Source organism: Maniola jurtina, chromosome 5, assembly GCF_905333055.1.
Source record: "Maniola jurtina chromosome 5, ilManJurt1.1, whole genome shotgun sequence".
NCBI lineage: Eukaryota > Metazoa > Arthropoda > Insecta > Lepidoptera > Nymphalidae > Maniola > Maniola jurtina.
Window position 1 is genome coordinate 11,019,661 of NC_060033.1, and position 26,413 is coordinate 11,046,073.

The following is a 26,413-nucleotide window of genomic DNA, read 5'->3' on the forward strand; positions in this document are numbered from 1 at the left end:
GAAAACAACAGGTTTTAAGTAAATTCATTCAAAATAAAATAAGATCATGGAGAAAAGGAAAATATTATTGCATGTTTATCTCATCACAAAAGACATATTACTAAACTGTGTTGAACTGAATTTCATGATGCAAAACTAATATGAAAATTAATTAGGTGTGTATTCCATATAAATAAAAGTCAAGTATTAATATTAAATCCTATTTTATTTAGACCATTCGCTTAAGTAGCTCGTTGATCTTGTCCTCACGGTTTCCGAAGTCGCCGCCGTCGACGTAGTGAATGGTCTTCTTGCGCCAGCCCCCAGTTGGGTTGTTGAGTTTGAAGGGCCACAGGAAATTGCTAGCATACTGAAACAAAGAGATTTTTTTTGTAACTCCATGGTTGACTTAAAATATTGGAATTTCATTAAAATTTATTTGCAGTGAGTATGTAAAAGAAAAAATAACAACAATATGCATTTGGATTCCAATCAAGCTGTAAGCAACTAAAGATATCTACTCATAAATGAAAATGAGTAAATTTTAAATCCTTTTTCCACACAGCCGCTAAGTTACAATAAGTTATATATACAAGTACCATATTTATAAGTCTCATCAGCAATCATTTGTGCATGAAAAATCGGGCAAGTGCCCAAAGTTTCCACAGATGAAACTTTCTATAGAAACTTTGCAATAATTGTCGAATTTGAAATTAATTTATGGTGTCTTGTCATACAGATGGCTCTAAAATTTATAGTTGAACTTAATTTATGGTGGACTTCGTCTGTGGTGGCGTTTGCTGGCGCGCGTGTTGTGACTTTTTGGAGTGTTTTATTTTTGTTAAAACTGACTGGAAAGCGCTCTAAGGGGGTGCCGTGCGTATGTCGGCGAGCGCCGGTACAGACGGGGTCCATACTTGTATAGTTTAGCTAACTAGTTACAAATAACTACAAACTTGACATTGGCTAATCATTGTAAAAGCCAGACGAGAGAAAAAAAAAATTATGGTGTCTTGTCATACAGATGGCTCTAAAATTTATAGATGTGAAATTTCAGTACAGGGCATAACCGCTAGTTATAGTTATGTTTACCTTGAACTTGTCACCAACAGTGAAGATTTCGTGGATGAGGTCCTCCACACAGATGATGTTGTTTTTGCCAAGTTTGTCTTCAATGATCTTGTTGGAAGAGATGGGAACTCTTTGGCCGTTCACTTTGGCAAAGCCCCGCTTGTAGATAAGCTAAAATAAGAAAAATTACATTAACATTTTGTCACTATACATGCAAAATCTGCTGATTTTATAGAACTATTATTTTTGAACCCATTTTGTTCAATTTCAAAAGGTACAGGCACAAACCTGTTCTGAAGCATATGTGCTACTTGCTAGTTCAAAAGAACAAAATCACATAGCTAATATGAGATTTTGATCTAAAAATATAACAAAGTGAAGTCCAAGGTCAAACTGAAGAAAGTAGTTTTATCGTATATTGTGTGCACATGCACAGAACAATCTCAAGTCAGTTGATCAATTTCAATTTGTGGATACAATTGAAACTCTTCAGTACATCCGGCTGATTTCGTTGGGTAGTCTGTCTTATCTTTTCCATCTTAGGCTGCATCATCACTTACCACCAGATGGGATTGCAATCAAGAGTCAGGCTAAGGTTTCTGATGAAGTTCATCAACATATAAAATTGCAGTGCATAGTAGGCTTTAGTTTGTGTTGATAAAAAAAGAAAAGACTTTACCTCCCGCACGCTCTTAAGGTTGGGATAGCCCCATGTGATGTAAGGCTCGGCAATACGAAGCATGTTCACTGTGGCTTTGTTCAGTTTGATGAAAACACCATTGTTGATTTGTCTTAGCCTGAACAGCTTGAGCACTTTGCGAACCTAGAATAAAATCATCTTAGATAAAAATAGATATGGTAATGTATATAACATTGTAAAAAATATTACAGTACTAGTTGGTGCCCATAAATCAGACTTTCAAAATCCTTTGGGAACTTTGGAGTTTCCGGAATAAAGAGTAGCTAGAGTTACTTTCCAGATCTCATTATATCGATGCAAAAAATCACGCATATCGCCGTTGCAGCGTGATTGAAGAACAAACAAGCACACTAATCGCATTTATAATATGGGTAAAGTTGTTTCAAGAGGTTTCATTCGGTTTTTTTTGCTACTCCTGTAAATTTCGTTCAATTACACTGTTTTGTTCTAATCCCAGCTCCTAAAATAACAATCAAAAAGTGAAATGCCTCTTACCTTAGGTGAGACCTGATTGATACCACGGATACGCATAACAAATGCAAGCTTGGCTTCACCGGGTACATAGTAGTTGCCTCTGTTGCGTGCCTGGAATTATTCATACATATTCATGCTAAATAAACAAAGTCAAAGATTGTGACTTTTTTTGGTTGAATTCAGTCAAACCATATGGGTGATGAGATGGGTAACATTAAATTTCATGTTATTTCCAGCAGTTTTTAGACTCACCTGTCTTACTAGTCTGATTTCATCACGCTCCTTAATGCGGTATTCCTTAACATACTGTTCAGCCCGTTTGAAGATTTCCTTCTTTTTCTTGATGGCAGCTGAACGCCGTTTGATTGTAACCTGAAAACAATGTTTTTTTTTATTACTGTACAGTACAAAGTAGATTTATAAAGTATAAAGTAGATAAAATAGCAGCTCATTCATACTAATTCTGGGCATGTCTCTTTGGTGATGCGGCTATGCAGTGCTATAGGGCCTTATGAAACGTTAACTGACTCCGATTTATTATAATTATCACGATCATGTATTTTCAGATAGCATGTGGCTTTATCTTTCATAAGATGATTACCACCTACCTACCATGTAAAGTATTACATGGTAGGATAGAGAATATCATGTAGTGTGTACAATATGATGTAACCTAAATAGTTATTGCTACCTAAATATTCCTAGATGTAACAACTTATCATCTGTTCATTACCAAGATTATACTATTTATGTATACAATGTTTCTTGCAAATAAATAAATACAAATGCAAAGAACAGCACCATTTGTATCTAAAATCATTCAGTACAATGTAAAATATAGTGTAATGTATTTTTTTGTGTTCACAATTCTGGATTCTAGTTTTGTTGCCTAGGTCTAGTTTTACAGGCATTCTTTAAAGAATTATAGATAAATACCTGAATGCGGCGAGCGCGTAGAGCCTCTCTGCGTTTGCGGTGCTTGAGCACTGACTCTGGAACAGCGGGGAGCTTCTTGCTGTCTTCCTTACCCTTTGCTACCTTCTTCTCGGCCGGAGCCGTCTTCTCCGTTATCGCCACCATTGTGCTAAATTGGTTAATTGATATTATAATTAGATAATTGATATGGATAGCTGGTATAATTCATACTGGAGGTTAACACCTGTTTAACTGCCACTCACAAATAAAATACCATTGGTAGCAGAACAAGTTGCGAGTGAAGTTAGCAGGAGGTGTAAACCCACGAGTTTGGCATAAGAACAGGGTAAATACAGCAAGTTAATGATGATAAAATTCACTTGATGAACTTGTAGGTTGAGTAAACAAGCTTTATGTAGGTATTAAATTTATAGAAATCTTGAGCTACTAGAACGAACAGCTACTTTTGTTTACTATATTTATATGGTATTGTTTTCTCATGAATTGCTGACAAGTGCAAGTAGTAATAGCATGCATTTTAGAGGTTAGAAAACTTGTCAATAGAAAATACAGAAACCCTTAAACGTCCAAAAAAAATCCTACATAATCAAAGTGAGCTTTGAGATATTTAAAGCACATCCTATAGATTTATCTAATAAAATATAAACAGTAACCAAGGTGGTTGGCACGCAGGACAGTAAGCACTTGGTATAACTTGCACTTTTCACAAATTTCGTGAACTCTATATTTATAATATCATTATGTTGTTATTTCTTATTAAAATATTGTCAGACTAGTACTAAATAAGATAGGTAATATTTAAAAATTTAACAACCTGCGAGGCAAAACTCCACGCGGCACGTGTGTCAAATTTTAGAAAGAAAGACAGAGACACGACAGAGAAACCATAGACTTCTGAAGTTCCGGTAGTCGCCATATTGAAGATTTGCAACTGGCAACATTTATTAATATTCTATTGGTGGTCTGTGCTCTAAAGTTTGAATGAATCATGAATAACTAACTACCTAGGTAGTAATTATAATAGAATATAAGTATTTTTATTCAATTAGACTTTTACAAGCGTTTTTGAATCGTCAAAATAATTTACCATCAAGAAATACTTACACTGATTATTTTCATCAATTGAAAACAAGAAGGTTTTGCTAAAAATTAGGTATAGATATGGGTTAGTTCACTTAGTTGGTTAGATAAGGCTAAATCAATGGCTATCATATCTATGGGCTAAATATAAAATGTCTATGCTAAATACCTAAGCCTTTGATATTATGCTATAATTACAGTTTCCATAACAACAAGTAAATAAATCGAAAGTTTTTGATGTACTCTGATAGAAAACGTCTTATTCAGTTTAGGTAGGTAATTAAATAAAATAACTTACCAATTTAATTAGGAACCAATTGTTCTAACTTGAAATAAAATGGGGGGAAATGAAGTCCAGCTTGCTGCCCTAGACGTCGGAGAATTAGATATGTTCGTTCAGACCATGGAACCTTGGCGCATAGAGTCAATCGGAAATCAAGCGTATGTGTACTCAATAAGTATTTAAAATTTACGAGTTTAAGACAGTAGAATTTTGCTCATAATTATCATAAACCATTTGAAGTATTAATCTGTGTATCAACACTTTTTAATCGCAAAATCGCGGTTAAGACAAATCTGTTTACTGTGATAATTTGGTCCTTCGAGCCAGATAATAGAACTCATTAGCTTATTATATTTTTCTTTTAGATGGATTGATTGGCATATCCGGCTACAGAAACTAAATCAGCAAGCGGTTTTAGAAGCGTCATCTATGCAAGAAGAGTTAACTAAGGAAACCTTAATCTCGTATGGGAAGGTGAATCTATTATAATTATTTGTCAGTAGGTACATAAAGTTATTCATCGACATGTTTAAGTGATGTTGTTTTTCCCAGTTATCTATTTTAGTTCATGAAGCAATATGTATTCAAGTATGGCGTTTGAAAATCTACCCGCAAATTATGAAAATGGAACCAGCGCCCGCTAATACTTTTGGAATTTATATGGTGGTAAGTTATATATATTAGAAGTTTAACAATAAATAAGGTCGTACAGTACTATTTCCTTGTGTAAAACTGTAAAGTCATGACTATCGCAACGCTCTCTTCTGCGATGCTCGATCAATCGAATCGCACAATAAACCGCAACAAGACACGCTAGTCCACACGCCTTTACATAAAACTAGCTTGATGGCCAGCCACGACATCGTGCAAATAAGTTATTAAAATTCCGATGTAATATTTTATATTCGTCTCCAGAAAGAATGCTAATGCTATGTCTAATCTGTCCATGAAATGCTAACCGACAGTTTCTCACACATACACACTTTTTCATTTATAATATCAGGTAGGTAGTATGGATAAATAACTCTGATCGGCCTCTGTCATATCACGGATCAGCAATTTTACAATTTGAGTCTTTTTAAACTAAAACATAAAAAATTGTTTTCTCAGTTGTATCACGAAGCGGCGGCCGTAGGGCTGCTCGAAACCGTGTTATTTCATGAAGATGGTGCCCAGTGCATCAGTGAAGTGGTCATTGATCTGCTTCATTACGCTGTCGATCAGCTGACTGCCCTTGTCGCGCTTATCAAGTAAGATTTAGTAATCATTTAGCACGAAGACTGCTGTATAGATGCGCCAATAAGCTTGTAAAATTATACGTTTACTGGTCAACTGTGAACAATGTTCCATAATTTCAGCAATGGTTATTTAAAGCCACTATCAGCCCAGCAGCTGGACTGTGAAACAGCAGCTGAGGAATTAGAGCGTCAAAAAAAGGACCTACAATTTGATATCAGCATGAGATGCATCTCTATCGTCCGGTAAGCAGATAGCTTCTTTTATATGAAATTTACGCCAGCCTGTACCTTGAGTTTTAGTACTTTTTTTTTGTGTGATTTTTCTAGCTATCTAGCCGAACATATGGAGGTAGTAGGAGTGGGTGCATCAATATCAAGTAATTTGTACAAGACATATGACGTGCCCTCCATTCTGTGCCATCTTATACAATTAGAACCATGGAGACGAGTTGATGATAAAGGAGAACTTCAAATATTCAATTGTAAGCCAATTGTCTCTTTTTAACCGACTTCCAAAAAAGGAGGAGGTTCTCAATTCGTCGGAATCTTTTTTTTTTTTTTTTTTATTTTTTTTTTTATATTTTTTATGTATGTTCCCCGATTACTCAAAAACCCCTGGACCGATTTGCAAAATTTTTTTTTTGTTTGAAAGGGTATACTGTGCAGGTGGTCTCATATAAATTTGGTGAAGATCTGATGAATATCTTCGGAGATGGAGAACAGAACTCCTCAATGGATAGGAGCAAATTGCTCGCGATCAGTGTAATAGCTTAGTAAACAGTAGGGTTTTAACTGGGCACAGCATATTATAGTACAGTGGGGCCACTAAAAATTGTGAAATAAAAAATTTTCAAAAGAAAAATAAAACCGACTTCAAAAACGACAAACACTAAAAAGTAAAAAATAACTTTTGTTTAGCTACACGTGTAATGTACCTAGGTATGAAGTCGGGCGAGCTTCACTCTTGGATTTCTAATTTTGTTTTAATATGCTCGCTCGACTTCATACCTAGGTACATTACACGTGTAGCTAAACAAAAGTTATTTTTTACTTTTTAGTGTTTGTCGTTTTTGAAGTCGGTTTTATTTTTCTTATTTGACTCTTTTAATATGGTCTATTTATTAATTTATCCTCTCTTTCCCTTTTGGTAATATTTATTATTGCAATCTACCAGTCGGTCGTTGGTCGAAGCCGTCTGCAGAGGATATCACCCAACTACACCGCAGCGAAGCACAACTTTGGCTGTGCCTTCGGCAGTTGCTTCTGGAACCGCGTCTGCCCCATCATTACACTATAGACGAGTGCCGTCGGTCAGCATTCTGCTCGGTAATTTTTATCAAGTACCTCACCTGACTAGCTAGAGCATGCAGAGCCTCTAGTCTACTAGATAGGTAAACGAATCATTTAATTTAGTATGGATTTCTCGTCCATATGTCAGCTCTACTCACGAAAATTGAATGATTGATCTTTAGCTGTTCCTCAAATTATTATTATAGTTTTCATGAAATAATTACCTGATCTTGCCAGCTCCAAGCGAAAATAACAGATACGGTTCTGGACCAAATACCACCTTTGGGTGATCTCAAGATGTTCCTATGCCAACTTGCTGTGGGCGATTATTCCAGCGTTCACAATCGCACTAATGGCGTTAAGAATCCAGGGTGCACGCTCATCGAAATCGTACCTCAGGTATTTTGTCAGCTTTTTATAAGTTTTAAAATAAATATTTAAATAACTAACTATCTAGTTACCTACTTCGTTCCTAAATATAGATAAAACAAGCATACTTGAAAGAAGTGCATAAAAGAACAAAATCATTAGCAAAAGATCAACTAGAACATTTCCATCTGGATGGCTCAGAAGCGTCAAGAAATATGGCAAAGAAGCTTCTAGAATCGTATACTAGTGATGCTGCTCTAGCGCTCGACAGTGGTGGCGCGAAATGCGCTAAATGCGGTGATAAGGCTAGTAAAAAATGTTCGAGATGCAAGACGGAATGGTATTGTGGCAGGTAATTTCTACGTAACTAATTAATTTTGAGTCAATAATATTACATCCATGATTAGTTCTTTACAACATAATGCATACATCATTTATTTACAATTTATGTATTTCAAATGGCAACATTGTTTTGGTCGATGACCAAAAAGCTGGAAGCTGGAAGTCAGAGAAATAAAAAAAACTAGAAGCTATGAATCAAATAATTTACCGCCTTTTTTCAAATTAAAGTTTCAAAAGTTTAAAGAACTTAATTAATATGTGACTTATTTAGGTTAGGCAGGTACATACTTAACCCAGCAAAAGAAGCAGCGTTTTCATTAATTTTACAGAGAATGTCAGGTGCAACAATGGCCAAAACATAAAGAAATCTGCGACCAGTTTTCCAAACTGTGCGTGTGATCTCACATATTTCAAGAGAAACTCAAAGAATCAAAAGCTTTGTTATTCTACCAGATGGGACCCTGGGATGCTCTTTTATTTTTAATAATATTCCTAAGTACACGAAAGAAGCCTACAAAATTGATTACTTATGAAAACCCTAGACTACAGGCCCATGTTTAAAAATGGGTGGGTCATATGAACCACCAGGTGACGTATACAGGACGATATAAGAGCATAAAATAATAAGTTTCAGCACTATGCCGTCACTTGTAAGCTGTCCAACAGAGTGCTGGTGAGAATTGAAAAGTGCAGGTAGAGTGAGTACATTTTGGTCATATATTTTTGTACGGCATTTTTACCATCGATAGATCCATGAAAAATAATAAGAAAGCGCGCAGTGCCGTAAAAAAATGGTGCGCCACAAAGTCAGTAAATGTTTTGATTTTCTGACAATTTCCGGGGTAAATTTGGTCATTTAATTCTGTACGGCACTAGTTTCATACTGTTTCAATACAGCCTCTAATCCATTATTCCGCAACGCCGTACAAAAATCATGCGACAAGGGGAAAAAATTGAGGGTAGCAACTCCCTCTCTTTCCGTGGTCCGGGGGGTGATTTGAGAAAGTACGGCTTTGGTTCCAAAACATTATCTAGCACTCAAAAGTACTATTAAAAATAATGCCGTAAAAAAAATTAGTGTTCATTTGAATGTGTATCAATAATTATCTTAATTTCATGGTATACTTAATTTTTAAAGCTGTAAAATCATTTGACTCTGTACGGCAACTTTTTTTTTAACATGATAGTGTAAAATACTATTGTTATATAGTATTGCCGTTCAAAAGAAACTGTTCTAAAAAAAATTATAGATAAATACAAAAACTGAAATTTTTCAAATTATTGCAAAAGTTTAAATATTCATAGATTAATAAAATATAGCAATTTTCTACGCTTTTCCCTTGTTTTAAATAGTATTAAGATAAATAAATTAGGAAAAAATTATGCCGTACATTTTAATGCAGACCATATCTTTTAGGCTGATGAAAATGACGCTACCATTTTAAGGGTGTAGTACTTTATGGCCATCTGATACTGTACGGCATTAACATATTTTTGAAGAGAACAATTGATAATATGATAAAATCACTATGCCGTCTAACTGAAGTGAACGGGTGTGTATATAATATCCACATCCCCTACAAACCTTTGGACCAACGAAAATGTACGGCATGTAAAAAAATATTATCTATGCATAAAACACTTTCAAAATAAATTAATTTTATGTTGTTTCAAATCACCCCCCGGACCACGGAAAGAAAGGGGGTTGCTACCCTCAATTTTTTCCCCTTGTCGTATGATTTTTGTACGGCGTTGCGGAATAATGGATTAGAGGCTGTATTGAAACAGTATGAAACTAGTGCCGTACAGAATTAAATGACCAAATTTACCCCGGAAATTGTCAGAAAATCAAAACATTTACTGACTTTGTGGCGCACCATTTTTTTACGGCACTGCGCGCTTTCTTATTATTTTTCATGGATCTATCGATGGTAAAAATGCCGTACAAAAATATATGACCAAAATGTACTCACTCTACCTGCACTTTTCAATTCTCACCAGCACTCTGTTGGACAGCTTACAAGTGACGGCATAGTGCTGAAACTTATTATTTTATGCTCTTATATCGTCCTGTTTACGTCACCTGGTGGTTCATATGACCCACCCATTTTTAAACATGGGCCTGTAGTCTACCCTTCACTTTGGTGGATGTGGGTATTTAAAGGGAAAACGCAGACCTGCAGATGAAAATAGACAACCGAAGCGGCACGGGTCTCTATTGTTTTGGTCTTCACACCAAATTACGACTGTATGCATAAATAGCAAGATGAGTTTTAGTTGTTATAAAGCGGGATTTACATTACGAAATTAGTTTCATCAATCATCTAATTTCACAAACCATGCCTTACAAATTAGACGTTTATACGTGCAATTGACAATGAAATTGTGTAATGTAAATTCCTGCCGTGCACTGCAAGTCTGTTTTTTTAACTTTAAAAAGCTAGTTTAATAAAAATCCAGTTTATTGCTGACCATAGTGGTAACTTAGTTGATGCTGAACGCATAATTATTTTAGCTTGTGTATTATCCCATCACTAATGGTATTGTTAAATAATAAAACAAAACATGATTTTTTTGGGGTTTTTATTTAAGACATTACACCTAAAGATTAGCTTGAGGACTTCAAGTAGTCTTTCAGCACATCCAGCGCTGGTGTCTCCTCGCCAAAGTCCTGTAGACAATAAATAATAAAGATTATAGGAGAGAAACTTGAACTGAGAAATTAGTCTTAGAAGTGAAGCTAAGGCTTCTTTACAGCAGTTTGCCATGGTGGCCTAAATAGGAAAAGGGAATCTTCACGCGGCGGTTGTTGCTTCACATACTAGCTTTGGCTGAGACTTCATCCGACTGGACGATTTACCTTTGTCCTTACAAATTTTTGAAAATTCAACCCCTAGGTTGAATTTACAAAAATCCTTAGCGGATGTCTACGTCATAATAGCCTTCGGTCTAATTCGTCCAGTAGTTTGAGCTGTGCTTTGATAGATCAGTTAGTCAGTTTTTCGTTTCCCTTTGAAAGGGAGTCCCATGACACACCCTTTTGAAACAAAATAATATGGTTCCGTAAATTTTGTTTTTACGAAAAAAATGTTTCCCCTAAGGCCATGACAAGAAAAAAAATCTTGTTCGAGTGATAGGAAAGTTGTCTGTGCAAATGGCACGACACCATAGGGTCACACGGTATCACTATAGCGCCGGTTATGTACACAAACAACCTATAAACAAGTTGTTAGCGTTCGTGCATAGCGCATAATGCTTACTGCAATAATCCCAACAAGTTCCACACTTTAGACTGCTCTGTCATTGAGTCCAATGTTGTTGAATGTGTCTTTCCATAAAGACCATACAATTTTTGACAAATCACAATGTTGCCTATTACCATCTGACAGATTATATTTATTGACAGATTACAGTTAGAGGATTGATTATCAATTTCGGCCGTCAAAAATATACTTACTTTAATAACTACGCATGAACATCCAACAATCTTTCTCGCCTTGCCATCCTTGTCAATTTTACATAAGCCAGCCCATTCGCCAAGTTTCTTGTTATTATCGACCTGTAACAAACACCGCTCAGTATTCATAAGTTTTGTATATTTCAAGGTGAATAGGCACATATTTTGAAGGGACTTTTGATTTAACAGGGAGAACTTAAGGAACCCCACCCCGATTGCCATCTAGACCTGTCGCGTACTATACTTATATGTACTTTGCTGGCTGTGATAGCCTAGTGGTTAAGACGTCAGACTCTTATTCAGAATGTTGGCCACACACCTCTTACTTTTCGAAGTTATGCGCATTTTAAGCAATCAAACTATATGACTTGTTTAAATAGTGAAGAAAACACAGTGAAGAAACTTGTATGCTTGTGTTCTTCATAATATTCTCAATTGTGTGTGAAGACTGCCAATCTGCACTTGGCCAGCATGGCGCACTATGGCCTAAGCCCTTATCACTGAGAGATCTGACACCTGTGTTCAGTAATAGGTTGATTATCTTCATCACCTTACTGGTGATACTTTTACTTGAATATACATAAAAAGAAAATGTACAGCCTAGAAACAGTATAATATTATATATGTCTGGGTGCTAGGAAAGTTGACTCATCATGATGTGAGTCACCATAGGGGCACACATTTCAATATTTGCTCCTTTGGCCAACCCTGCCATGCGGGCAGGGTGGCTCGTGCGGAGCAGTTTGGTGCAAAACAAGTACTCTAATCTGAACACAACGCACATAGTACTAAAACAGATCTCAGCCAGACTTGTGTATTTAATCATTATGCTACCTGCACAAATCACCATGATGCAATTTCAGATTGGACTACTTGTTTAGCATTCAATTAACTATAAAATAATCATAATAAATTTTAAAATATTAACCATTTAAGTCTTGCACATCAAGCTGCATCATAATATTTTTGTTAGTTAGGTTGATATACATTCTATTTCAAAAAAATATATAGTTATAATACATGGTTGGGAGATATTATATCTATCAAATCAATACATCAAAGTATACAAAATATGAGGGCGTAGCTTGAACAGCAGGACTGTACAGCAGAAGTGTCTTTTACACAAATATTGGTCAAAATTAACTACTATGTATTGTCTATTACCTTAACAAGGGGGATTTGATGCTCGTTGCAAAGGGCCTGCACTAACTTTTTGTATGCAGCCTCATCACAGTTTTCAGCGAGAACGCAAAGCACAGCTTGTCTCCTGCAAAAATATACTACCGTTAGAGATTTTATTTTAAAGATTAAGGCACATTAGGAATCACAGCTGAAGCAGAGTTTTTAAAGTCTACTCTACTAACATGCTGATAAGCATAGCTTGACATCTACTAACTTCATTCACAAATTTTCGCTTAAGTTCTAAGAATGATGATGATTGATGACACAACAATCCAAAGACAGATTGTTTCAGCCAAGAATTTTTCAAGTACATCTAGTTTTTTTGTAGCACACTTGGGAGGCCACAATCTTGACGCAACAAAAAATGTGGTACTATGTGTATGCATTAATGTAGGCTAAAGAGTATATCCACCCCAGTACAGGCTGAGGCAGATATTTCCACTCAACATGAGACTAAAACAGAAACATGGAGAGTGAATGTTTGTGTAGTTCTACAGCCAACACATTTCTTTCTAACACTAGTGACTCGCTCGGGCTTCGCACGAGTGCTTAAAATAAAATATAGACTATGTCACTCAGGAAGAATGTAGCTTTCTATTGGTGAAAGAATTTTCAATATTGCTGCAGTAGTTACAGAGAGTACTTGGCTTGGCTTGGTAAATGGCTTTTAGTATAGATGAACCAGATAATCAGGGTCAACTTGATATTTTTAACAGAATTGACACAAGTTTTTACAGCAACCTTACATATTTAAGGATAAAATACCAATGCTCAGTGCATTTTAAAACTTTAACAATTGAATCCATTAATAATCTCTCTATAAGAAAATAGATACTCAAGGAACAACAAGCTTAATGCATTGTAATCTGCTAAAACAGACAAATCTGTTTAGTACAATGTGAACCATGCAATATACACCAACTGCCTTACCAGTTACCACTTCAAAACAGGCAGGAAAAGTGCACACATACATACATACTAGGAAGGTGGGCAGTGCGTATCGCTTAATGCACATTGTACACATATCTGTTTTGGTGGATTAAAGTGAATATGCTTGTCTAAGTGCTTGTAAAAATGAATATTAAATATTAGAAAATAGATAAATTCAACATTAGAAGCAGTCAAACATTGCTAAAAATAAACTAATACTGATTACATGCTAGAATAACATGGCAATAAATCCTTGTACCTATCAATTAAGTACAATTACTTATTGTGTTTTACATACTTATCAAGAGCCTTTGCTGCTTCATGGAGACCATGTACAAGTCCGCCGTGAATGAGTGCAGTCTTCAGAACTTCTTGGAGGGCTGTATTCACGTCCATTGCACCTCCACTAAGAACGGGGTTGTTTGGTACCTCACTGAAATAAAAATGAACCTATTAAGTAATCTATAACATATAGGTTAAATACAGATACCAGTTTTTTAATGCAATGCTTAGAGAGCATGGATGCAAAGAGGTCACAGGATTAAGCCCAGCGCTCTCCCAAATAATGCATCATTGACACACGATTTTTGACAAAATTCGGATTTTAGTAACATCTGTATAAGTACTTTGTCAAAATATATAAACCATACACTAGTATTTAATTTTTGGCCTGAATAGATTCGGTCATTAAAACACGAGTGAAAAGTTTTTTAGAGGTTATGTTTACGATTTGAAATTAGCCACTAATTTTCAGAGTTTTATGGTCCGAGACTAGGCAAATGCATATACATAAATGAGATTGTACTAAAAATTTAGTTTACACTAAACTTTCAGATAAATTAATCATACAAAACAATACTCACACTTCGACTTCGGCCATGGTTTATAATGGATTGTAATCCTGAAATAGGGAATGAAACACATTATAGCACTCATAAATGAATTGGCAGAATATTCGGTAGCACAAGAAGTAAAAAGATCACAGAAATTTCATTCGATTAAGAAAAATTCAACAATAAACTCTGGCACTTTACCTTGCGTACCGGAAAAAGACTAGGGTTGCCATGTTTATGTTTAATAAAACTACCAACCAAAGAGAATAATATATCACTACTTCACCGACCATAAAAAAAACGCTGGACCTGTGGTTGCCAACATATTTTTGAAGCAACGTGATTTTCGCAATTTTGGCACTGATAACAGTGTGATGCAGTCGCCATATAGCGCCATATAGTCGCCATATAGCGTACTCGGAACTAATAATAATTAGGAAATTAGTGATGACTGATAAGTATCTCGTTACCTCCCAGGTAAGTTGCATAAACCACAAAATAAATGTTGAACGTTTTTAAAATAACTTCTAGTAACTATTTTATTTATTTTACGTTTTCAAAATGAAAATGTAAATTTTTTTCAAAAGTAAGTGACTACTGTAAAATTATGAGACTATGATGTATTTTTTAATAGACGCCATAAAACATAGCTGCGACGTCTTTTTAAACTTTAGATTGAAAAAATACGGTTTTGGTGGTACAACAATTTTACGTGGCCGTGAGCGCTTTCAATATCAGTATATTGATAGCTCCCACAGCCACGTAAAATTGCTGTTATTAATTTATATTTAGTGGATTTTTGTTGTGCTACACCGCCTACACCAGCACAATTTACTTTGCCAAAGATGCGGTCAACCCACTGTTAACATTGTAGTGTTAACACGAAGACCATTTGACTCAACGTGTTAATTTTAATTCCTGGTACGCTCGGTTAGGCGCTTTAAATTCGTACAAAAAATGTAACTTTTATGGCACACCTCTTCCATTGTACTTTTGTATTGTATCCTTATCAATACAATCTTTGGTCTATGACTCTATGATGAATTGCCATTAAGCTGCATCCTCACGAGGCGATTTTAAACATAAACATTATTTAAAGCTAGCCTTATCTGATTACTATACAAACCCGCGTGGAATGGTGCCAAGAACGCTGGCTGCATATCTGCTCTGAACAGCAGATTATTTATTTAAGGATTTACAAATTGCCAACCGTTTCCTAAGAAACGCATAAGAACACGCATCAATGAATCGTATGTGAACAACATGATCAATCATAGCTGGTGCGCTATTCTATGGAGGGCAGCACTGTTGTTCTATAATACTGTACTGCAATTAAAATAATATTGATACTTGGTATTTTTTAAATGATTATTAACACAGGAGAGGCCTTCGTGAACATTAATTCAACTTCTTACATACCTAGTAAACACTTATTATTTTTCTTTACAAAGTTCAAGAATTGTACAAAATAATAAGGGACAGTTTCCTTTGGCTTATAATGTGCAATCACCATTAATATAACAACTCTCGTGAAAAAAAGGTTTAATTAAAGCAGGCCACTTGCAATACCTACCACCCAAGGGGTAAATTTTATAAAAGAAATACGTCAACGTCTTCTTTACTTAACTTTATTTTTAGCAAACGCCCATATACAAGAAATTAATTATTTATGTTTAAATTAATGTTTTATGCTATGAAATCATTGTGTTTTAGTAAATACACAAATCGTGTTTTATTTTTAGTTATAAATAGACAGTGAAATGTGTTATCGGTTTATAATCATATTAAAATATTATTAAACGAACCAAACAATGTCCCGTAGCTCAGATATTTTATTTATGACGGAATATATAAAAAATGTTCTATATTTTGCTACAGTAAGACCTGGAAAAATTCTTAAAAACACTGATGATACACATTATTTTTCTATAGATGACGAATTAATATATGAAAACTATTATTGCGACTTTGGACCTTTGAACTTAGGATGCGTTTATAAATATTGTAAAATTTTAAATGAAAAATTGAAATTATATTTAAATAAGCAGTGTATAGTGCATTATACTTCTATAGACCCTAAGAAAAAAGCAAACGCTGCTTTTCTTTTGGGATGTTATGGTGTATTATATTTGAGTTTACAGCCAAAAGATGCTTTAAAGCCTCTGCTTGTATATGGACAAAGTTACAGGTAATTAAAATATCTAACATTTGTGTTAAAATAATTTGTTCTATAGGTACGATAGAGATATTCAATAACTTTTTTAAATCAAAGGCCATTTCAAGATGCAACCCAAGGTGACTCAACTTATACAATTACTTTAATGGATTGCCTTCAAGGTTTTTCTAAGGCCCATGATTTAAGCTTTTTCAATTTTCAAGATTTCGACTATACAGAATATGATAGATTGGACAAAATACAAGGTGGTGATCTAAACTGGATTGTACCCGGTGAGTTTCCAATGACCTTTGTTAACTGACTTTAGGTAACTGATATATTTTACTGTAAATATAGGCAAATTTTTAGCATTTATTGGACCCGTGGATTACTGTGTATCTCTATATCATCCTCCTGAAATGTATATAGATTATTTCATAGAGAACAACGTGAAAATTGTCATAAGACTTAACAAAAAACTTTACGATGGAAATGTGTAAGTAAAACCCAATAATTATATAGCATGAGTAATTTGAGATAACTACCTACCTATTTTGATTTTAAAAACGTCTTTGTAAGCTTTTAAAGCAAATTTTATTATTTAGGTTCATTAACGCAGGAATAACACATTATAATTTATTTTTTCCTGATGGTTCATGTCCACCACGACACATACTGTTAAAATTTTTACAAATTAGTGAAGAATGTGATGGTGCAATTGCTGTTCATTGCAAGGTTATTAATTTTATTTTTAGCAGCAGAATATTATCAGTAGATAAATGATTTTTATCCGTTAGGATTTAGGATGTGTTTATCATATTAATTTTGTATCGATTTATATGAAATTTTTGTTTAGGCAGGTTTAGGTCGCACTGGGTCGCTTATTGGTTGTTATTTAATAAAACACTATCGTATGACTGCCCATGAGGCTATAGCGTGGATGAGAATATGTAGACCTGGGTCAGTTATTGGTCAACAGCAGGTAAAGAAAATATTTGTACCTATGTTATATCTACTAAGGTTTTTTCTTTATAATAACATACTTTAAATATTGTAGGGATGGCTGGAGGATTTAGAACCGTGGTTGATTAAACAAGGAAATTTATATAGGTAAACAGGTGAAGACTTGTTGATCTAAAAATCAAAAAGCCACCTTTAGGTTTGATAATCAATTAAAATTTGCAACGTTTGTGACAGGAGACGCAATAACCACGATGTTGATAAATTACCAACCCATGAGTTTGGAATCTACTCCATTGTTGAGAAAACACACAAGCAAAGGCCAATAATGTTCAGCAAATCACAATCCCCACCACCACCAATTCAGAGAAAAGGTAGATCAGATATATCTCCACCAGCACGCCCTCAAGCATCAAAAGTAAGAGAAGGTACGGGGCTGGTGATTAGTAGTATTTCCTTATAGCTTAGACTTCAGACTGTGTTAAAATATAAGTATAGTAACTAAAGTATTAACAGTTTTTGAGTGTGCTAATCTAACTATATTTTATGAGTAATTTGTGTAATGCACTGCCAGCATCACGTATAATAATGTTATTTTAAAATTCTTCTATGAAATTTAATAATGGAGAATATTTAACGGTGTTTTTTTTATTTGTATTCAGAGAGTTTCGAAAATGATGAAGAAGCTTTTATTACGGCATGTGATTTGACAGTTCAACCTACAGAGCCAATGATTCCTATGAAAGGTTGTGTAATAAAAAATAGTACTAATTTATCTGCTGAAGAATATAATACCCAGGAAAGTGAAATAAATATACCTCCATGGAAAAAATACCTTTGTTGTACACCATGCCTTAATACTTGTTACGATAAACTTTGGATCTTGGCAGTGCATTGTGCAAAAATAGCACCAAATAAATGTTCCAATAAATTTTGTATTATGTTAGATTGGGTTAGTTATATTTTGGTATAATTACTTGATTAAGTTTTTTGGCGTTAATATTAAAATATAAATGTACATTGTTGAGACAGCTCCTAGTAAGATGACCGACAAACCAGAGTTTGGACGGAAGGAGAAGATGAGTGCTGGACAAAAATTTCTTATTAAAGGGTACCTACTTAACTATATAAAAGAAGATGCAATATTGATAAGGGTAAAGTAAATACTTAAAGTTCTTGTACTTGTATTTACTTTTAGAACAGAATCAACTGAAAAAGCGCAATTTTTCGGATGGAAGGAGAACCTGAGCACTGGACAAAAAATTCTTATAAAAGGGTAATAAATTTAAAGTTTACTTAATAATTTAGCTTGTTTTTATGTATTCAATATGTGTAGTAATAAACATATTTATTTTTAGAAAATCACGAGACTCAAGTGCAGCAGTCACATTACGACGTGGAAGTGGCTCGGGTGAACCGCGTGTATTGCGACCATCTTCTAGAACTAATTCTGTTAACCAGCACGAAAAATCTAATGTAATAAACAACTTAAATCAGTGAATGTATTTTTAGATATTTTTATTCTCAAAGATATATTTTTTTAGGAACCCAATGATAGAAATCTCAGTGGATATTTTCATGTCCCCACATTTCATACAAGTCAGACGCCGATCGCAAAGACATTAGATGATGCTAGGGTAAGTTGTTCTGTTATAAAGTTCACTTAACTAGGTATCTTAAAATCATAAATATAATCGCCTAATGTGCGTAGGTATATTTTATTAACAATGAGTTATTTTAGATGCTTCTACATCCAGCTATTCCCACTATTGAAGGACTCGCTCAACTAGTGCGCGAGGACTTTATGTGTAGGTATACATAGCTAAATTTTTTCAGGTTGATTTTCTTTACAGAATATTTTAATGAGGAGTACTTTGTATAACGATCAAAGACCAACGTTATTTAATGATCAAAGAAAAAAATTGTATTATAACCAAAGAACAACTGTGGCTCATGATCAAAGAGCCAGAAAATTGGATTCTGCAATTATAGTCAAACCCCAGTGTACTTTTCGTGGAGGGACAAATAATGCTTTCAATGAGCGTCCAATTCCTGGCAACGCTACAAAGCTATTACCTTCAACATTTAGCTCAGGTATTCTTCACAGCTATAGTGATAACTACATTTGAAACACACTAGCCAACGTAACGTGTCGTCATCTTACGTTCACTATGCATGATCCGTGAAAGGTAATAAATAAATAATCGTACACACTTTGGTGTTTATGATATTGCTATGGATTGCATTGATTATAAAAAAAATATTATCAATAGTTTCCAGAAGTCCACCTCAACCTCAACAACGACGTCGCCTTGGTAGAAGTCCAAGTCCACCTGCCTTCAAAGTGGTGAATGAACAATCTCGGGCTACAAATACTCCTCCACCGGTTGAAATCTCCAAAAATCGTGATTCAAATACAAATCTCATGGAAGAGCTGTCCAGACTAAAATGTTAGTATTTCCTCTATTTCCCAATAATATATTTTGTGAATATTTCGGAATGCATCAGTGTACGTATGTTGTTTATGGTATTGTCTTTTCTATAGAATCCTGGTTATATTCAACATCGTAATAATATAACGTGAATTTTGAAACAAAATATTTTTTTATCAATTTCCAACTAAAAATTCATGTTTCTTTAGAAACTTGATAAAATTAATAATAACTATTTACTAATGCAAAACAAAACTAAATAAAAGTAAATATTCTTTATTTCATCCGTGTTGTGTGTTCTTGGCCTTACAGCTCTGTGCTTACAGTGCGCAATGCATTCTATTGTTTCTGGTCGGTGATTCTAATTTCCACGGACCATGTCAACGAATTTTTGAATTTAGAACTGTCAACACTAAATGTCAAACTCATTGTCAAATGTCAAGAAGTTCAAAAGTCAAAGCTGTCAATTACTAAATAACCTAAAATATAAATAAACGGCCAACCGGTGACCCCGCCGTACAAACGAAGGAAGCATATCTATCGACCCACTATCGACCAAATCTCTGTAATTACACGTCACGCACACAAACTCAACATAAATTCTACGAAACTGGTCACTTAACACCTTCCGATACGCATTTGACACAACGTAGTGATTATATTTTTTTGTTTGACACTTCAATGAAATAATTTAATTTTAAATCGTATCGTAATCGTGCTGTGCAAATTACACAACTTCAAATTGAAGTCTAGGGTTGTCAGAAAATAAATGGGGTAATTTTGCCTAAAAATGAGCAATTTTTTTTTCATTATATTTAGACAAATTTATATTTTATTTTTGATGACAATCATAATATAACTAAGCGAAAAAGGCTGTTTTGTTAATTAAAAGATTTTAAATTGATATTGAAATTTAACTAAAACAAAACTTATTACTAAATTGTAGTACATTTAATATACCAGTCTCCGTCATAATAGCTGCATGCCAAATTTATCATGAAGTACCTAGGTACCTACGTAATTGGTGTACGTACGTTGGACAGATAAAAACATACGTTTTTATCTGTCCAACGTACTTACCATGTTGTCTTCTATGTTTTTTGTAAATGTATATGTTTGTGTGTGCAATAAAGAAATAAATAAATAGGTAATCAAAATCTTACTACATTAATAATATTATTTAGTTATAGTTAGTCCATGATAGGTTGTTTTGGTAGGCACCCACCAAAACAACCTTAGCGACGAACGGAGGACTCGTCACGCGTGATGTGGTCAAAGATGGGACGCTATACGGATAGCTAGAATATTTATCTTTATTTAGGTATTTTTTAAGGTCATAAATGTCAGAAAACACAAGACAAATAAAATATGAACCCATTTTGAATAAATAACTTTGAATTTGGCTTAGAGAAAAAAAAAACCGCTACCCAAGAGCCGCTTTGTGTAATTTGGTAAGAGATCTACGATATAGGGATGTAAACTTGCCCGGTGTATAACACCAAAAGTAGTGAATAGTCTACTAACCCTGCGAGATACGCTAAATAAAATCGCTAACTGGTACATACTTGGATTATTATTAAATATTTTTAGTGAATATATTGCGTTTTTATATTTGACTTTTTAACTTTTTTATTTTTAACTGTCAGGATACGATTATATAGTAAACATGGTGATGGGCACCCTGTTAAGCAGAGATTTTCAATAAGGCCAGAGGCCCTATACTGTAATTAATCAAAATTATGTAAAAACAGAGTAGGTAAATTTTAATACGTTGCAATCGATAAATTATTATTTTCTAGCATCGAACATCCATCGATTTGTAACTATCATAATAAAGACTAATCTAATGAGATCTCATTTTTTAATAATCATCGTGAAAGGGAAAAATAGGGAAAAATAGGAAAATAGGCAAATTTTCATATGTGAATGGTATCATTCCATAACGCACACATACTCATCAACTGACAGTTCCCCTGCTTCATTTGACTTTTCGGAGCATACCATCCTGAGTATTTATTCATCCAAGTAAACGGCATAAAAATTAAAAATATGATGTTTTATTATATTAAGTACCAAGATATTATATAAATGATGTATTCGAAGTAATTTAGAAAATCGTACTCATACTACACATAAAATGGGTGGGTTAGTGTCAAAAGCGTTGCGACCGATAAAGAGTTTCAACATTGAAAATCGAGCTCACCGGGTTATATCTAAAGAAAAACCAACCGTAGCACCGAGCTATCCGTCTACGCTTGAAGAGCTGAAGAGGGTACGAGAAGTCGATCCCGACATAGATGTGAAACTTTCTAAAAAAGATCCAGAACTTGACGAAAGGTTAAAAGATGTTTATGTAACCTCACACGGTCGGCCAGAAGACGACGTGACGAAGGAAAAGCAGGAGAAAAGCTTGGACCGACCGCTTCCCCAAGATCGCAAGGCTGTACCGGATTTTGACTTTGGACTGAAAGAACCTGAAAAAGTTCCATACGGTAGAACCACTTTGCGACATGCAATAGATTATATTTCCTCTCATCAGATCAATCCTGAGGAAGTAACGGCCGAGAAAATCGCGTTCGAGTATAAGCTAAAAGTGGAAGATGTTGAAAATATACTCAAATATTTTAAAACATATGAAGTGTATTTGCCAGCAACTAAAACAACTCCTGCTATGTTTGCTGGGCCGACGGAACTGAGGAAGCAATTGTACAAGTCTAATTTTAAGGAAATTGAAGGCAAAAAGGATGCAGATGACGAGAATAAACAAGCACAAATGAAGACTACTTAAATATATTGTCTATAGAATATTTTCATTAATTTGAAAGGAATTACCTCACTGGTTTCATGTATAAGTTAAACAAAATAGAAGAAAATTGTACTAGTCATCCCTTTAGAGTTCAGACATTAATATGTAGCTAGTTGTTCTATATAGATTAGTATCTAACCAAACTCTTCATGATAAAACTAGCTTTTTCCTGTGACTTTGTTCACATAATTTATAGCTTCTAGCACTCTGGGATAAATTGTAGAGCTTTCAGTGAAAGAATTTTCAAAATCGGATCATTAGTTCTGGAGATTGCCCCCTACATCCAAACATACAAACTTTACTTCTTTATTTATAATATGAAATGAAATGAACTTGACTGGATGGTTATTATTATTTTTCTTCATCTTTTTTTTGTCACTTAAAGTAACAATGAGTTGATATTATGGATTCTTGTTAAAAATATACTTTATACAGGAGTTATGTAATATTTAATGCAATTTCTTGTATATAAAGAGACAAACTACTTTTACAAAATAATTTAAAAAGCCTGTAGGTATATTGAGCTAGATAAAAAAAATCTGTTATTAAAATAATAGTCCTAGAGTCTCACAGATTCAAACAAAAAGTTAATGATATAATTACATATTAACTTCTAATTTAGTTGTTTTACTGTTATTTATATGTAAATATTATTAAAGTAAAAAATTAACTTAATTACATGGTCAAAGATTTTCATCATGCATAGTTTCATCATCATGTCTACCTATCGCTAACCTAGGCATGGGTAACCTCTCATGAGAAGAGAAGAGAATGGGAAGCTTTAGCTTTGCAATATTTAAATTATTAATTTTAATAATGTGATTTAGAATCTAGTTAGAAAATAAAAGATTTTTCTTGTTGATGGATGTGTTTTCATAATTTAATCATCAGTTAATGTTGCTAATTCTGATGTACGATATCTCATAACTAAACTGAAATGACAGTTCTGCACCTCACGTCAATGTCTTGCTTATTTTTAAAGGCCTGAAGTGGCGCGGTAGGTACTAGAAAATGCGCAGTCCCAGTCCAGGTAAAAAAAACTTAGGCAGTCAGTCTTTTTTAGGGTTCCGTACCTCCAAAGGAAAAACGGAACCCTTATATGATCACTTTGTTGTCTGTCTGTCTGTTTGTCTGTCCGTCCGTCTGTCCGTCCGTCCGTCTGTCCGTCCGTCCGTCGTGTTTGTCAAGAAAACCTATAGGTTACTTCCCGTTGACATAGAATCATGAAATATGGCAGGTAGGTAGGTTTTATAGCACAAGTAAAGGAATAAATCCGAAAACCGTGAATTTGTGGTTACATCATTAAAAAAAATAGTTTTTGATTTGTCGTGCAAAATGTCGGAAAAAATACTCGATTACGGAACCCTCGGTGCGCGAGTCTGACTCGCACTTGGCCGGTTTTTTTTAAAGTCGTGACAACTATGTACAGCTAATAAGCCTACCATTCTAAGACGGCCGAGGTAGCTAGGTACATGGTGCAGAAGTGGTAACTATATAGATGTAACAGTTAAGTTACCTTCATCCCTTTTGCACCACCCAGCTACTTACCTCAAGGTACAGTTATAGGCCTGTATAATAGCATTTTTTATTCAGATACAAGTTTTGCCCTCTGACCGTGATGATGCAGTTGATGGAAGCGGGCTAACGGGAAGGGGTATGGCAGTTTTTATGAAGCTCATACCCCTTTAGTTTCTACACGGCATCGTACCGGAACGCTAAATCGCTTGGCGGTACAGCTTTGCCGGTAGGGTAACTAGCCACGGCCGAAGCCTCCTACCAGACCAGATCAAAGGAAAGAAATTATTAAATTCTTTACTATCTCCTGCCGAGAATCCCCCACTGATAAGACCACTGCGTCCGGGAGGTATCAAGGGAGAGATAAAGCTGTAACAGGACAGGCAATGATCAGCTTTTCGATTAGTGACAGCGCCAAGGCACGGGTCCACCGGCGCGGCGTCGCTGGGCGCTCGGCGGGACGCGCCGCCCGACCGCCGGGCTCCCTCCGTGCGATCCGACGAGCGACCACTCGCGACACAGGGAGATATGCTTAATAGCATTAAGGTATGCTCCTTTTAAGGGTTGTATTATAATACTAGAATGATTCTTGACTTCATCTTCATCCGCGTGGAGGAGATATGCTTAATAGCATTAAGGTATGCTCCTTTTAAGGGTTGTATTATAATACTAGAATGATTCTTGACTTGATCTTCATCCGCGTGGATTTAGGTTTTTTAAAAATCCCGTGGGAATCCTTTTTGATTTTTCGGGATAAAAAGTTGCCTAACTAGGTAGGTATGTCAGTTTCTGGAATGCAAGCTATCTCTGTACCAAATTTCATATAAATCGGTTAAACTTTTTGGTCGTGAAAAGCTAGCAGACAGACACACTTTCGCATTTATAATATTAGTAAGTATGAAAGTATGGATGGAGAAATCGACTAAGTTGAAATAATGGCGCTTACTTTCAAATCCCAGCGCACCTATTCTGCACAAACTTTGTCAACATTCGTGACGCGTACCTACCTATCTACTATGCACCTACTTCGATTTTTACACGAATTTTGTATTTTTATATCTTTTTATTTTTTTCAGTTCCAGAGAAGATTCCGTGAATCTATAAACGCAGAGAGATTCGGCAAGTTTAACCACATACCAAGGTACCTACTTGATTACTCAGGTACCTAGGTATATGTAGGTGCTGGCTGTTATTATTTATCTTGATATTATTATTTTTAGTACAACTTCCAAAGATAAGCCGCTAATTTGCAACACCAACTCGAGGACGGCTTGTGCCGGACCGAAGTCACATTTTAGTCAAGAACATAGGTACGTTTAATTATTCTGTTGTTATATTTTTGTCAATTTGTTCTCTGTCTGTCTGTCTGTCCGTCTGCCGTGCCTGTCAAGAAAACCTATAGGGTACTTCCCGTTGACCTAGAATCATTTTTGGCAGGTAGGTAGGTCTTACAGCACAAGTAAAGGAAAAATCCGAAAACCGTGAATTTACGGACCTACCTATCACAAAAGAAATAATTAAAATGTGGTCATGAACAATATTTCTTTATGTAGGTATTTTCAATTTTCAAAGTAAGATAACTTAGCAAGTGGGGTACCATTTGAAGGTGCTTTACCTGTACATTCTAAAATAGATTTTTATTTATTTTTATTTTTGACTAGCTGATACCCGCGACTTCGTTCGCGTGGATGTAGGTTTTTTAAAATTCCCGTGGGAACTCTTTGATTTTCCGGGATAAAAAGTAGCCTATGTGCTAATCCAGGATATAATCTATCTCCATTCTTAATAATTAAGGAGTAACAAACATACACACACACACACACACACATACAAACTTTCTCCTTTATAATATTAGTGTGATTTATCGGAAAAAAGACCAGAGTACGAAACCTCGGTGAGCGAGTCTGATTCGCACTTGGCCGGTTTTTAATATTAAGTATGGATAATCTATTTGCAGATGTAATAGTCCTACACAAGAGAAAACCAGTTCAGATACAAGACAGTTTTTCCGCGCTCCACGACCGAGTTCACCAAAAGGCAGACGATCGCCACACACTTTTTACTAATTTTTGATTTTGAGTGTCAATTGTAGTACATATAATGCATATATTTTGAGATCTCACTTGCCATTTTAGTTCAGTGTCAACTGTCATGTCAAAAGTACGATTTTATAGTCCATTTACAGGTGAACTGTACTTTTGACATTATAATCGATACATAGAGCTAACATGGCGAGTGAGATCTCAAAATGTATGCCTACTTATACTGTAACTTGTAGTGGCTTCGTTATAAAATTTTGAGTGAGCTTTAGTTGACGTTGGTGTTAACTTCTAGGATAATAATAAATCTGGGAAATCATTAAATGTTTTCCTTTTTAGATG

The 26,413-nt window shown here is 34.9% G+C and overlaps 5 protein-coding genes across 12 annotated transcripts; 3 read left to right on the forward strand and 2 right to left on the reverse strand.

Moving 5' to 3' along the window:
* Window positions 1-186: 186 nt before the first annotated feature.
* LOC123865257 (60S ribosomal protein L7) lies at window positions 187-4,084 on the reverse strand. The gene is made up of 7 exons (XM_045906208.1): window positions 3,975-4,084; window positions 3,161-3,308; window positions 2,477-2,596; window positions 2,246-2,335; window positions 1,730-1,873; window positions 1,072-1,221; window positions 187-349 (listed from the first exon to the last, which is right to left on the reverse strand). Exons 2-7 carry the CDS (start codon window positions 3,302-3,304, stop codon window positions 209-211), a joined length of 789 nt encoding a protein of 262 aa, XP_045762164.1. The 5' UTR covers window positions 3,305-3,308; window positions 3,975-4,084; the 3' UTR covers window positions 187-208.
* A 103-nt stretch (window positions 4,085-4,187) lies between these two features.
* Window positions 4,188-8,185, forward strand: LOC123865245 (zinc finger MYND domain-containing protein 10). 2 transcript variants are annotated; one of them, XM_045906187.1, is made up of 11 exons: window positions 4,188-4,325; window positions 4,508-4,681; window positions 4,889-4,997; window positions 5,076-5,189; window positions 5,634-5,773; window positions 5,882-6,004; window positions 6,089-6,243; window positions 6,936-7,087; window positions 7,289-7,450; window positions 7,534-7,772; window positions 8,092-8,185. In XM_045906187.1, the coding sequence occupies exons 2-11, from the start codon at window positions 4,578-4,580 to the stop codon at window positions 8,159-8,161; spliced, it is 1,368 nt and encodes a 455-aa protein (XP_045762143.1). In that variant the 5' UTR covers window positions 4,188-4,325; window positions 4,508-4,577; the 3' UTR covers window positions 8,162-8,185. The 2 variants fall into 2 exon arrangements, with proteins under 2 accessions (XP_045762143.1, XP_045762142.1); XM_045906186.1 differs by lacking the exon at window positions 4,188-4,325 and having other exon boundaries at window positions 4,408-4,681.
* Window positions 8,186-10,328: 2,143 nt separating this feature from the next.
* On the reverse strand, window positions 10,329-14,414 carry LOC123865265 (40S ribosomal protein S12). Its single transcript, XM_045906219.1, has 6 exons — window positions 14,366-14,414; window positions 14,195-14,232; window positions 13,630-13,764; window positions 12,384-12,486; window positions 11,220-11,321; window positions 10,329-10,433 (listed from the first exon to the last, which is right to left on the reverse strand). Exons 2-6 carry the CDS (start codon window positions 14,209-14,211, stop codon window positions 10,371-10,373), a joined length of 420 nt encoding a protein of 139 aa, XP_045762175.1. The 5' UTR covers window positions 14,212-14,232; window positions 14,366-14,414; the 3' UTR covers window positions 10,329-10,370.
* A 1,179-nt stretch (window positions 14,415-15,593) lies between these two features.
* LOC123865237 (tyrosine-protein phosphatase CDC14 homolog) lies at window positions 15,594-26,384 on the forward strand. Of its 7 annotated transcripts, XM_045906172.1 has the most exons (18): window positions 15,594-15,876; window positions 16,097-16,352; window positions 16,437-16,612; window positions 16,677-16,815; window positions 16,925-17,054; window positions 17,176-17,301; window positions 17,377-17,429; window positions 17,517-17,707; window positions 18,312-18,390; window positions 18,478-18,555; window positions 18,638-18,755; window positions 18,824-18,916; window positions 19,133-19,373; window positions 19,553-19,729; window positions 24,439-24,578; window positions 25,109-25,173; window positions 25,253-25,342; window positions 25,990-26,384. In XM_045906172.1, exons 1-18 carry the CDS (start codon window positions 15,834-15,836, stop codon window positions 26,096-26,098), a joined length of 2,304 nt encoding a protein of 767 aa, XP_045762128.1. In that variant the 5' UTR covers window positions 15,594-15,833; the 3' UTR covers window positions 26,099-26,384. The 7 variants fall into 7 exon arrangements, 6 of the variants coding, with proteins under 6 accessions (XP_045762128.1, XP_045762126.1, XP_045762127.1 ...); XM_045906170.1 differs by having other exon boundaries at window positions 15,594-16,352; XM_045906171.1 differs by having other exon boundaries at window positions 15,594-16,352; window positions 16,689-16,815.
* LOC123865261 (protein NDUFAF4 homolog) lies at window positions 20,109-23,377 on the forward strand. The gene is made up of 2 exons (XM_045906215.1): window positions 20,109-20,202; window positions 21,738-23,377. Exon 2 carries the CDS (start codon window positions 21,849-21,851, stop codon window positions 22,497-22,499), a length of 651 nt encoding a protein of 216 aa, XP_045762171.1. The 5' UTR covers window positions 20,109-20,202; window positions 21,738-21,848; the 3' UTR covers window positions 22,500-23,377.
* Window positions 26,385-26,413: the final 29 nt, after the last annotated feature.